The 12,986-nt window shown below is 42.1% G+C and overlaps 1 protein-coding gene across 1 annotated transcript in view; it reads left to right on the top strand.

The window, feature by feature from the left end:
* NARS1 (asparaginyl-tRNA synthetase 1) overlaps positions 1 to 12,986 on the top strand; it is a 155,190-nt gene that overhangs the window by 25,751 nt on the left and 116,453 nt on the right. Inside the window, exons 2-4 of the mRNA XM_086960444.1 lie at positions 5,188 to 5,270; positions 8,515 to 8,580; positions 8,678 to 8,770. Coding sequence (XP_086816570.1) covers positions 5,188 to 5,270; positions 8,515 to 8,580; positions 8,678 to 8,770 — 242 coding nt within the window. The remainder of the gene's footprint in view (positions 1 to 5,187; positions 5,271 to 8,514; positions 8,581 to 8,677; positions 8,771 to 12,986) is intronic.

Below are 12,986 nucleotides of genomic sequence, written 5' to 3'. Positions count from 1 at the left end.
GTTTTCATTGCACACAACCAAATGTGAATATCTGTAAATAAACGGTATAAATTCTGCAGTTAGAAAAGCAAAAATAAAGCACTTTTCGGTATAATTATGATGTGTGATTGAACGAAAAATGTTAGTGGGATCGGAGCAAATGAAGACCCTGTACTCTGTGTTGCGCAAATAATATATATTGACTGAAACCTGATTTCCACACATTATCATTTGTGTGCAATATAGTTTAAAACTGTATGTTTGTGTAAATTTAGTGATCATTTCAATAGAAACATGCTCTCTGTAAATGACAATGAGCGAACACACCATGCTTTAGTTACTTTAAATAATCTCCCCCCCTCATGTTCATTAAAGCTAGGTGGGGCGCAAATGTTGGTCGTAATAAAAAGTGGGTCATTATCATAAAACGATTGGGAAGCACTGCGCTGGGCACAAGTGATGGCAATAATATCGCACCACCAAAGTAATTTTACTGAAGATCTTGGTCCAAATGTATGAAGCTCCGATCGCAAAATACTTTTCGCATTTTGTGACCAATATTTTTAAACCAGTTGTATACCAAAAGGCAATATTTAAGGATGCACACAGCCCAATATTGCAAATCAGCTCTTTTGTGAACACAAAATGCCTTTGCATATCTGGTTCTTGTCCTTGTTCTTGTTAGCCCTTTCTGGCTTCAATGACCATCGTTTTTAGTTCCTGTAGATCCAAATAATATGCTGAAAGCTTGGTTTTCATTTAACAGCCCTATGCAGTCTAGGTGTGAGTCTTGGTTTACATGGGTTGATCCATGTGAACTAACACACCTAGAACCAATTTCCTTTCAGCAATTTTTATAGTGCAAACCTGGGCCAAGGTCTTTGTTGTGCTTTATATGAGCACCAGAAAATGTTACCCTTTTTAGGTCTTGCCTAAGCCAGCGCATGTAAGATCTTTTAAAAATTATTATTATTTTTTTTTTATGCACAGTGGGATTGGAGGCCACCATTTGCCATTGGTTGACTTCAATGTCACTCTCATTTGCTTACATCTTATTGTTCAGCTGCCATATATTTCCTTTCTCTTCATTTGTTTGTTCCTCCCCATGTGATTTGATGCATTACATGTGTCCTTCCACTGCTCATTTTATTAGGTGCTACTTTTTAGGTCGATCCTGTACTAGCGCGCATGTGCAGTTCTGGCGAAGACTTCATGTAGGGGGTTTCAAAACGAACCCAGGAATTGCACACGCTTGTGCGCGTGCTTTTTGTTTTGGCCCAAGCTATTGGCCTTTGCGTGCATCTTTTTAACAAAGACCACACACAATTGGCCAAAGGCGGGCACATTGCTCCGCCCATGGCCTATTGGTGTCGGTTACCCGCACGACCGCCATGTGAAACAGTGATTTACCACTAGCCAAAATATCCAGAAAAAGAAATATAGGATTGTTTTTTAAGATCACAATGATTTATACATGTTTGTCGTGTAAAGAAAGCAATATTGTGAAGAATCTGAAATACCGTGAGCTTATCCTTGGAAATCTGACTCAGATTTACAGTGGTTTTTTTAACGTTTGGAGTTCTCCTAATTTAAAGTGCGTTCAGTCGTTCTTTTCAGATACCCTATTGTGAAAAGAGACTTATTTGGTATGATCAGCCATATGGCATTCCATTCAGTCCCATAAAGCATTGAAGTGATTCAAGCCCATGATGAATATCAGACCGTCTTAAGTCATAGCTTGACAGTTGTATAATACTGCGCGTTCAGGTGTTACAAGTCATGAAATACAAAATGAACACTCTTTCATTTGACCGAACCCCCACCTCAAGGGTAATGTGCTGGTTTACAGGTATTTGGAGCAGCAAACATTGTTGGAGGAAAATTACCATCAAGATGTCGACCCAGCAGAGTATTATTACAAACAGATGATACAGAAAGTTGTTTCTCCCTTCTTTGCATTTACTAAGGCAGTGTAGTACACAAACCTTCATACTCTTGGATAGATGGTGCAACATCTCACTCATGTTAAGTGGATGGATGGAGCAACACCTGAGTACTGTTCTTGCTTAAACTGTGCAGAACATGCAGTGTTGTTGTATGGCAAAACGCCGCCTGTCAAAGCTCGAAGCCCTTTGCATTTCATCAGAGCACCGTTTAGTAGCTGAGCACACCCTGCGGAAGAGACATTGTGGTGAGCTCCTCCTGCAGAAACTGAGCAGAAGCAGAGCACCCTTGCATTATTTCAGACTCCAGCATCAGCTGAGCACCCCGAATATGAACTGAGCCCTCTCACTCCCTATATATATTAGCTCAGCACTCCTGCATCCACCAGCATTTGAGGATCGCCGCCTGGTTTTCTAGAGACCATGGGTTATCAAAGCTCTGCATGTCTTGACTACGCACCCTTTGACATTGCCAAGTGCCCCCTGCATTGCCCGAGACCCCCCCAATCAACAGAGCCCCTGTTTTAGCAGAGACCTCCATGCATTAGCCGAAGGGACGATGTGTTTACAAGCACATCCCTTCTGAAGCAACCGCTTAGTCTTAGATGTACCGTCACTCGAGCCCCGCTTGCACACTATGAGAGCAGCCTTGAAAGATGAATACCCCTGCACCGGCTCAGCCCCCATGCATCCTCTGAGCAGCCCATGCTTTGGTTCATCGCTTGTGTGACTCTACCGCTTTGGTGCGCAGAGCACATGACCTGCGCCGCCTGTTAGTGATGGGTGACAGCAGCCGGCCTCTCCCACCCCACGCACCAGATCCCCACTAATGCACATCAGTGTCACATCCGTCACCTACCCAAGCTTCCTCCTGAAGCGATTCACGCCCTCCCGCCAACCCTCAACGGACGTGTGTGAGTGGCGCTCGGAGCCTCCCTCTCCCTCTCCTTTCCAGTGACAGTGGGCCCTCCCGCTCCTCCATTCCCCCGTCGCTCCATTCCGCCTGCGAGACTGACTCAGACGCGAGCAGCTAGGGAAAAGCAATAGAACGCAGAGAGCAGAAGCACACCCAGCAATGAGTGCAGCTGTTTCATGACCCTCACACATCTATTTACACTCCTGGGAAAAGACCAAAAGATGCTGCGCTCAAATCTTCTCATCAGTGCGAGAGTGTACTACAGCGCTCAGGGCCAGGTAAAATTCAAGAACACCCAGGTAAAAGTGAGCTAACCACGTGTAACAAGCATTTGCAATGCAATAGGGCTCCTATTTATGCGAGTTTAAACTATTGCATTATAAACGACAATACCTTTTTATTTATGTTTTAAAAACGAAAACAAAAATAAAAGGAATTTTTATTTGCAATGTCACTAGCTCAAACTTGCGTAAATACGAGACCTAGTGCATTGCAAATGTTTTTTTCTACAAGTTAAAGCAATCTACCAGAGTGTCTTTTCCATCTGGCTCCCTCATGTACTCCCCCCCCCCCCCCCCCTCCACCCCGCTGCCTATTGTTTGTCTTGTTACTTGCTCCCTCCCACTCTCTGTGCTGTTACTTGCCCCCTCCTGCCCTCTTCTAGATGTGTGTGTTGTAGTTTGCCTCCAACTACTGTCCATTTGGTGTGCTGGTATACAGGTATTTAGAGCAGCAAACATTGTTGGAGGAAAATTGCCATCAAGATGTCGACCCAGCAGAGTATTATTATAAACTGATGATACAGAAAGTTGTTTCTCCCTTCTTTGCTTTTTCTAAGGTAGGGTAGTACACAAACCTTTATACTCTTGGATAGATGGTGCAACATCTCACTCATGTTAAGTGGATGGATGGAGCAACACCTGAGTACTGTTCTTGCTTAAACTGTGCAGAACATGTAGTGTTGGTGTATGGCAAAACAATGGGTTCATGCTCCTCTATTATATCTTCTCTACACTTTCTTATATTGTTCTGTGCAATTTAGTTCTGTTGTTTTAAAAATTGTGGTAGAGTAAGATTTTATTATGTGACACCTGGTTCACACATAATAATGAATTTGAATTGAAGTAAGTGATTTGATTAAAAAAGTACCACGTTTTAAAAGAGGTATCATTGCATTTACTATAAGCTACACTAATGGTAAACATTTATCAGACTAACTCTTCTTTTGCAGAGTCCTCATTGTCTAACCAATGAATATGTAAGACTAATTAATGCAAATCGATTGTGTAAGTCTGCAAGAAGACTGCACATTGACAACTATTTTTTATTACTTAACTGTATCTACATGCAACAGAATACGGTTCTAAGCTTTCTTGTAGTTCCAGTTTTGGCATGTGAACTGCGTGCTGTGTTAAACCCATTAGGTACTCTTTTCAATAATTGCCTTCATGATCTAGGGGCATATGTATCAAGTCCATTTCCTGTTTGCAACCGGGCCGATTCTCAGAATCGGCCTGTTTGTAAACGGGGGAAAAAGCCTTTTGGGATTCATTATCCCAAAAAAGGCCTTGCAAAATAAGGAATCGCAAAATTTGAGATTCCCTATTTTAAGAGTGCATTTAAGGAATCTCAAATTGTGATCCCTTAAATGCAATGTTGAAAGCACCCAAGTCGTGCGATTTTGGCTTAAGGAATCGCAAATTAGCACCAACTTCAGCTTGGTAGTAATTAGCAACTTCTTTGTAAAATGCACTTTTTTGAATTTTTCAAAGTGCCATGTGGCACACCTACATGTCCTTAGGGCATGTACGTGCGCCACATGTGCACACATTAATATTTCAGGGGTGCAACAGGGTGTCCTTTTGACACCCTTGCACCCTTGAAATTGCATTCGCAATTTGAGAGTACCTAATGGGTACTCGCAAATTGCGAATGTCTTCCCATTTATTCCTATGCGGCCTGTAAGCCCATATGAGTGAGTGCGAAGGTATTCCATAATTGTGATCCGCTATTTGCGAGTCGCAATTAACGCATGTGTAGGAATCACAATTATTATTGAGATTCCTACATACCTTGCAACTTGCGAGTCCTTAATAACGATTCACAAACACCTTGCCTGCGGTGCCGATTCTCCCCCGGTGCTGAACATTCCAATCATGGGTGTGGTCATGACTGAACGGTTCCGTCATGAGCACAGCGCGACCGATGCTCATGACGGAACCATTCCGTCATGAGCATCGAAGGGGTTAAGGACTTGCAAAATGATGTTTTAATACATATGCCCCTTAGTTCGTTCTAGTTTTTAAAAGGCTGTCATTGTTGAACAGATGTAATTTTTGTTTTATGCAGGAGAAATGTATGTTTCTGATCGAGAAGGGGACGATTCCACTGGAGATGGAACACAGAAGAAGCCTTTTAAGACCGTTCTGAAGGTACATTTGGATTTCTGCATGCCATTGTTTTTGGTCTCATTTGGTTCCTGCCAAGTACAGTGCATGGTTTGTTAAGATACTATTGCAATTACTTCTATGCCCACTCTTTGCTGAAAGTGCAACAAAATTGTAAGTTATATGGTCTAGTCCAAGTTTCAAAATCTAAGCTTCTACCAAAGAAAATATTCATAGTGGACCTGCACACCAAGTCAGCTGTTTAAACAGACAAGAACTGCAGTGTTAAGTAATCCAGTATCGCAGCACATGGTCTTAATTCAGTCGCACATAATCAAGCAGATAAGTTGACAAGTTAATCAAGCTTGTGAAATGACTATTGGAGTTGTTCAAGGCAGCTTTGCTGATTATTGCAATTAGGCTTCTTGAAGAAATTAGATTATACTTGTTTCTAACTATTTTGTCGTAGCAGCTGACCGCTAGTAACTTTCTGTATAGGGTAGAATAGGGCCTCTGTTTTTTTGTTTTTTTTTAAATATTTTTTTGAAGTGCATTGTGTTCCCTGATTTACATGGATATGGTCTAATGCGTTTGTTCATTACAAACGGTAAACTTGTATGTAGTGTATGTGATAAGCACTTCAAGAGTTCAGCAGAGGACAAACTAGTTCTTTAATAAGTGTAGTGCTTTTTTGTAGTGTGCACCTGAAGCTCTGAATGCCTCTAGACACGATCTTCAATGTTCAGGCTTTTCCCTGTCCAAAAAAAGTAACCTGGGGAAGGTAACTTCATATGAGAGCCGGCCTAGTCAAATTCTGTGTACTTTCTCTTGTGCTAAAAGTCTTGAGCTCAAAGCAAGACTAGACTTTGTGGCTTTCACCCTCACACAAAAAAGGTACATCAGCAGCTCTTTCCGGTGTTCTGAGAACTATTGTATCCCCGTGAGTGGCTACCCCCCCTACGTCACGGGGCGGAGAAGGGCAGACAGCGCCCGCGGGGTCCTTGTGCCAACATTGTTCACAGCCTCGAGCCGCCAGCAGCCCAAGGCGGTGTACGAGGCTGGAACACTTCAAAATTCATTTTAATTAATGCCAATTTAATCACCATCTATCTGATGGAGATTTGATTACAGAAGGAAAGGGAGAGGGGTCTGAGAAGAAGTCCGAGTGAGGCCGATCAGATGGACATAGAAAGGAAAGGCTAAAGAATTGAGGACACTTACTGGGGATACGCTGAGAGCTGTCAGAAATGGAATGTGTTTAACACGTACATTTTAAATAAATATGTAGCAGCTTTAATGCGGTGCAATACCGGCCTACAGGTGGGGGGTACGGAGACGGGCTGTGTATAGAGGTTGGCACAAGGACCCCGCGGGCGCTTTCTGCCCGAGACGCGAGCCATGTTCGAATAGAGCATGCGCAATGGTGATGTCACGGAATGATGGTGGGCGTGGTACCACGTCATCGGCCGTAATATGCGCATGCGTGCGCATGCGCAAAACATGGGGGGGGCACTGCCTCACGGGGGGCAGCGGATTATGGAACACCGGCAAGTACAAATACTTATGATTTGTTTTTGAAACATTATTGCCAAATATACAATTACTCTAGCTTGGCTTCCCGGACCACACTTTGGAGGAGTTTCTCTGCATTCTGTGAAAAAACAAAGTAAAGACAGAAGAGATCTTTCACGTTCTGACATCAGGGCTGCTAATTTTTGAGGGGGAATCTCTTTGTGGTCATGTCTGCTTTTAAGAGATTTCTTTTTGCTTCAAAATACCTGGACAACAGATGTATGGATTATGTGGGCATGAGGCTTTCTAGACAACAATAAATAATTGCGCCTCAGCCACTTTGGCTTTGAGGGGAAGACCTACTGCCTAGGGACCGAAGAGAAGGCTTGTGGGAATTTCTTAGAGTGGATGATCACTTCTTCAGACAAGATGATCATTTCTCGATAGAACTCATTGGAGCTTTCATCTCATCTTGATGTATTCCCCGTGGTTGTGACTCACTGCTTTGAAACATAATCACTTCTTGGAATCTGAATGCTTAACAGAAAATGTAGGATCTACCTTTCAGTGAAAATACTCATGTAATGATGAAATACAGAAGGTCATGGTGAAATCTGAAAAAATTGAAGATTAAGGGATAGTGAAGAGTTGTTTTTCACAGTTGAGCTTAAAATGTTCATACACCCTACTGACAGACTGTTCCAGCAGCAACATTGGAAGCTTTCTTGCAACCAAAAAAATCATAGATTTGTACTTTGAGGCCCTCTGCAGGTCCCTATCCAACAGCTTGCCTTCACTGCATACCTCACTGGGAGGTAAGCATCTCGCAGCATTTTAAAAGGTAACAAAATACAAAGGGTGCTAGATATTGTAGAGAATTGTTACAGACTAGGATTTCTGACATCCCTATCCAATAACATTCCACTCACAACTTGAAAGCCTCTTCTGTTGGTTCGGGAGATATATTTTAATTTTAATTTTTTAAAGAATAGCTATATCAAGTTGAGTCACTAAAGGAGCAAAAAGATATTCTATTGCTAGTTTCCAGAGGGAAAAAAAGTCCCACACTGGTATTGCCTCCATTTTTCGGCCCAAGTCAGCAAACAAAGATGGAAAATTAAGGATGCTTAAGCTTGACCATATCTACCTCCCTATTAATGCAAGTTGTTTGGATGTGTGCTATGGGCTTACAGAAAATATTCTTCCACATGCCGATCATCGGGATATAACGTTTTGCTTTGATCTTTCAAAGATTAACACGCTGACATATCCTTGCTAGAGTCTGCCCAGTACACCTTCTCTAAGAGGACAGCAGTGGTAACAGCTTTCTTGAAGCATCATCAAATATTTGTATGGCAGCACTTGGGCGACTGGTTGATCCAAGTGGGAATGCCCTTTGATAGATGAGGAATTTACCTTTACTCATTTTCACAAATACCTCTTTTCCAAATGTTGATTGCCAAGTTTAAATGCCAGAGAACAAATACAACCTTTAAGCCTTTTATGGTATCCACAACTCCTCCTTCTGTTGAAATTACCATATGGGAGAGTTCTCTTATTTAGGATGGCATGGAAGATCTTAAATGTCCGCATTCTATTGCTCAGCTTAAGTGCCAGACTTCTAAATATGGGCAGAAGCATACTTCTGAGAACATAATGTGTCGTTTACTGTAAAATCAGCAATACTTTAATACCCCTGGAGGCGGTGAAAGTGTTTGCAGAGATTGTCATATGAGCCACCCTGAGCTTATGAAATCTGTTTCTTTTTTCCTTTCAGGCCATGATGACAGCAGGAAAGGAACCTTTTCCCACTTTTTATGTGGACTCTCAAAAAGAGAATGAGGTTGTATGATATAAAGAAAATCCTTTCTAGAATATGTATTTCTATGCGTTCTCTAATTTGTTTATAAAGTAATCAATTATTACTATTTTTCTCCTAGAGGTGGGATGTCATTTCGAAAACTCAACTTAAAAATGTTCGAAAACTATGGAACAGAGAGCAAATGAAGAATGAAGCTAAAGAAAAGAAGGAGGTGAGCTAACAATGCCTTTTTCTTATTGAAACAATTCGAATTGCATTGTTCATAGCCAGATAATTGCCATATACGAACATTTGCAAAATAGTTCTGATGTTTGTTATATTCGACTGGTGGTAAGTTAGTAGCTTGTTTTAAGATGAACCCTCACTTTTAAAGGGTGCAATATCATTCTTGCTACCAGATATGTATGAGATTATTTATTTGTTATTTTTGTTGTGTTGAATGATACTAAATAACTTAAGGCAGCTTCTTCTGATTACTTTTACCAATGGGAGAAAAAGGGAAAGGACAGTAAGTCGGTGGGACGAGATTAGCCACTGTATGCTGATCATAATAAACAAGCCTTTGCTGCCCTGTTGAACTTCATATAGGCTGATACAGACCAAAAGTGCAGCAGGAGGGAGTTTCAAATTCATAAAACCCATCTCTATCAAAACCACTGTTATCTTGTGTTTCTCAATGACCTCAAATTCTAGAAGGCTACTATTAAACATCTGATCTGGTGTAGAAAGGACTTTTTTTTATATCTGTCATCCATGTAAAGACATTATGGCACCTGTACTAGGGACAACAGCCATTTTGTGGCTAGAGCCTGTTTTTCGATAGAGACTTTAGGCTGAAGAAAATATGGGCCGCATTATTTTGGGCTCACTGAAATTTGGTTAAAGGTTTGTTACCGATGGAGTGTACGAGTCGCCTTTGGATTAGTGAAAGCATGATATCCGCACTATCAGGTCCAAAGCTTTAATCTGTATTCCACATGAGGAGGTCTTGAAGGTGTGAATGAAAGCTTTGACTCTTTCTTTCTCAACCTATGTGGTAACATAATGCGTATATCATTCCTCACAGGGAGAAACATAGCTAACTAGTTACTCCTTTACATGGCCTCCCATAGTTGGAAAATCATTATAGATCATGGTTATTTAGTTTATGGGTCCACTGCATTTTGTACCTTCACTTTCTCTCCCTTCCATGTATGTTATATATGTGTTATATATGCTGATTGTTTATACCTGCAGGGTATTGTATTTCTTAACTAAAACGTATCAACAAAAAGATTTTCGGTTTCTTTCATTTCCTGGGTTTGAACTGGACAACCACAAAAAGGTTATCTGGAACTGAAATATTTTTTGCATATACCGCAGCTTATTTAAAACTGTTGACATCTTTCTCCCCGTTGGAAAGTTACTGAAATATTTGCACACAATTTAAAATCTAATTTACTCATTATTCAAGCTGTGTCCGGGCCCCAATCCAGTGGAGCGGTCTTACTTTCCTCTGTGCCATAACAAAAATTTAGAGCACTTTCTCCTTACTTTTCCAAAGTTTCTCTTTAATTTGTGAAGTATTCATTTTATTTCTAGCTTTTTGTATCTTTATTTGGTTTTTAACCATTAACTTTAATGGAACACCATACTGAAAACTGTTTTGTTTTTTTAAGACTGGGAAGGTTATTTCGTCTTTGCAACATTTTGGCTATCTCCAGTTAGTTCAGTACTCCTCCCACATGAAAGGGCACACAAAGGACCTGCTATTTTCTTATGATAAGTAATCGCTGCTCTGGCAATCTCATTCCTTAATACAGACTTTTAAATGCTGATGGCTCATTTGCAGGAATAGGGAAAATGTGGAAAATATTTTACAGAACATAACCTCCTATTTCTCGTAGATGCTAGAGTGTGCAAAAATGCTGTACAAAGTCTGTTCCATGACAAAAGATTCTCTCAGGCTTTATGCAGTTAAATGTTTTTCAAAGTTTTGAAAACTTGCATCTGACAGAATTTGCCACAATTCTCTGCAACTTTAATATTTCATCCACATAACCCTTACTGGTAAATCACTGTAGTTGTAAAACACCTGTATTGCCACCTGCTCCATTGTTGTCCCTGTACTAATTTTATAATTTATCCCGCTAGTTTGTGCTTTTCCGCAGTAAGTTACTAGTATTTCATAAATATCATTACGGTCACTGAAACTCTTCTTCTTGCCGTGCATTTGCTCCTTCTCCTTTATAATTTAAAATAGCAAGTTACTTTCCTGTCAATCAAAATCAATATTTCCATATTCTCCACAGGCCTTAAATCTGCCTTCATAACTGCTTGGCTGAAAAACAAGAATTAAAACTTATCTTAACCCTAATTCTTTATTCCCCTCCCTACTGCCCAGAATCTTCAGAGATTGATGCCCATTGCATACATTGCTGTCTGAGAAACGTTTATGGAGAAACTTGTTGTTCATTTGCACTATCATGTTATGACTCATAAAATTCCTGATGAACTTCAACGTTTTGTAATGTTTATTGTTTAATACATAAGTGTATACAGTAATAACCTACGATAACAAGTCCCACCTCAGTCGCCTCAAGCCAAGCTCAGTACAATTATGTATCAATGTTCTCCGCGTCATTGTCCGCTGCCTGTCACCTCTCCTCGTCATTGACCCTCTCATATTTGCAAAGGATTTTTATTCTTTCCGCCTCACCCTTCCAACCCTAGAACAGGGTTATGGATAATTGTCTCATCAAACTCTCAACCAGCTCCCCATATCCCAACCGGCTCCTGCATCTCAACCACCCAAGATGTTGTCAAATTTCTTCTGGCAACCCTGTCCCTTATTGACTTCCCACTCCAAAAGCTTATAATGTCCCATTCCTGTCTCCCAGTCTTGATGCTTGGGAGCAATCCCAGAATCCCCACCTCTGAGCAATGTCTTTTTTCGCTACCATGCATAGTTTACTAGAATGTTCTGATATCGAGATAGATCTGTGGGCCCCATAGGTCCAGGAGTGCTAGCTGGAATTGTAACTCCAGGTGCAGCCCCATTGTCTCATCCAGAGATCGCCGAGCAGCCTCCCAGAAGTCCCACAAGTGGGGGCAACTCCAGAATTTGTATAGTAGTGTGCCCTATGAACCACAGTCTCTAAGGCAGTGCCCATCCTCCACTCTGACTATCCTATGGAGCAGTATTCTTGTTTAATGATCCCATTGCAGGATTTTAATTTAGATAAGGCGAAAACTCACCATTATGGCTTCCTCCACTGGACACCCCAAAGTCTCCCGCCAATCGTCCTCGTTGAGTTTCCCTAGATTCTTTCCCATCTATCCTGTAATCTCAACAGAGGGGGTTGTGTGATCAGTTTCTTATCCAGCCACCCTTGTAGCAGTCTCCCTACCAGTGTGGGGTCTTCCTGTGTCTCATCCTCCAATGACACACATTCCCTGAGGGCATGTCTGAACGGGCCATATCACAGCCACTCTCGCATCTGATATTCTTTCCTCAAGAAGGTGAAAGGCACCACTCCATTTGTATCCCAAACATTCACCAACGTGGAAAGGCCGGTGTTGTCCCAGTTCTGAAAAACCTTCAGAGCCACAACTGGACACAAGTGGGGCCCTCCCATAGCAGTGTTTTCTGGGTCAGCCTCTTATCACACCCCATTTCTCTGATCAACCTCTTTCAGAATTCTACTTCCACTCTAGTGGCCAGACTCGCTCCAGGCAACAGCCTGCCCCCGTAGAACACATGCATGAAACTCCTCCCATCTGTGTATACCCAGTCTTTTACTACACTCACTTGTGCTACCTCATGGGGTTTCCGGATGCACTGCAGGTCGAGAACTCCCTCATATTTGGATCTCTGGAGGACCCTCATACCTATGCAGGGTTGCCCCCCTGCCCAAATCAATGTCTATACTAAACGCATCTACCCTGGTAAACAAAGCGTCCAGAATCTTGTAGGGACTGTTCTGGAGGATATATAACAGTCTAGGGAGTGGTACCATCTTAAGCATTGCTGCTTTTCCTAACAGCAAAAGCGTTCTTGAGTGCCAGTGCTTCACATCATTGGGCCCCGCCTGCCCGGGGAACTACGGCCTATCTCCCTCTTTCCTGCATTGGCGAAGGTGTGCGAGAAGGCGGTCAATAAACAGCTTACCAATTTTGTGGAAAGGGAGACACTCCTACATTCAGCTCAGTCTGGGTTCCGGGCGTCACACAGCACTGAAACGGTGTTGGTAGAGGTGGCGGAGGCCATCCGGGAGTGTCTGGACGCAGACAGGAGGGCTGCGCTGATTTTGCTCGACCTCTCGGCGGCGTTCGACATTGTCCCGCATTCAATTCTTTTGTCACGTCTGGCTCAGATCGGTCTGTCGGGCACAGCATGGGGCTGGTTCAATCTTTCCTGGAAGGGCGGTCCGAGCAGATCTGGATTC

Source organism: Lissotriton vulgaris, chromosome 3_1 (genome assembly GCF_964263255.1).
Source record: "Lissotriton vulgaris chromosome 3_1, aLisVul1.2, whole genome shotgun sequence".
NCBI lineage: Eukaryota > Metazoa > Chordata > Amphibia > Caudata > Salamandridae > Lissotriton > Lissotriton vulgaris.
This window is presented reverse-complemented; position numbering and strand designations above follow the sequence as displayed.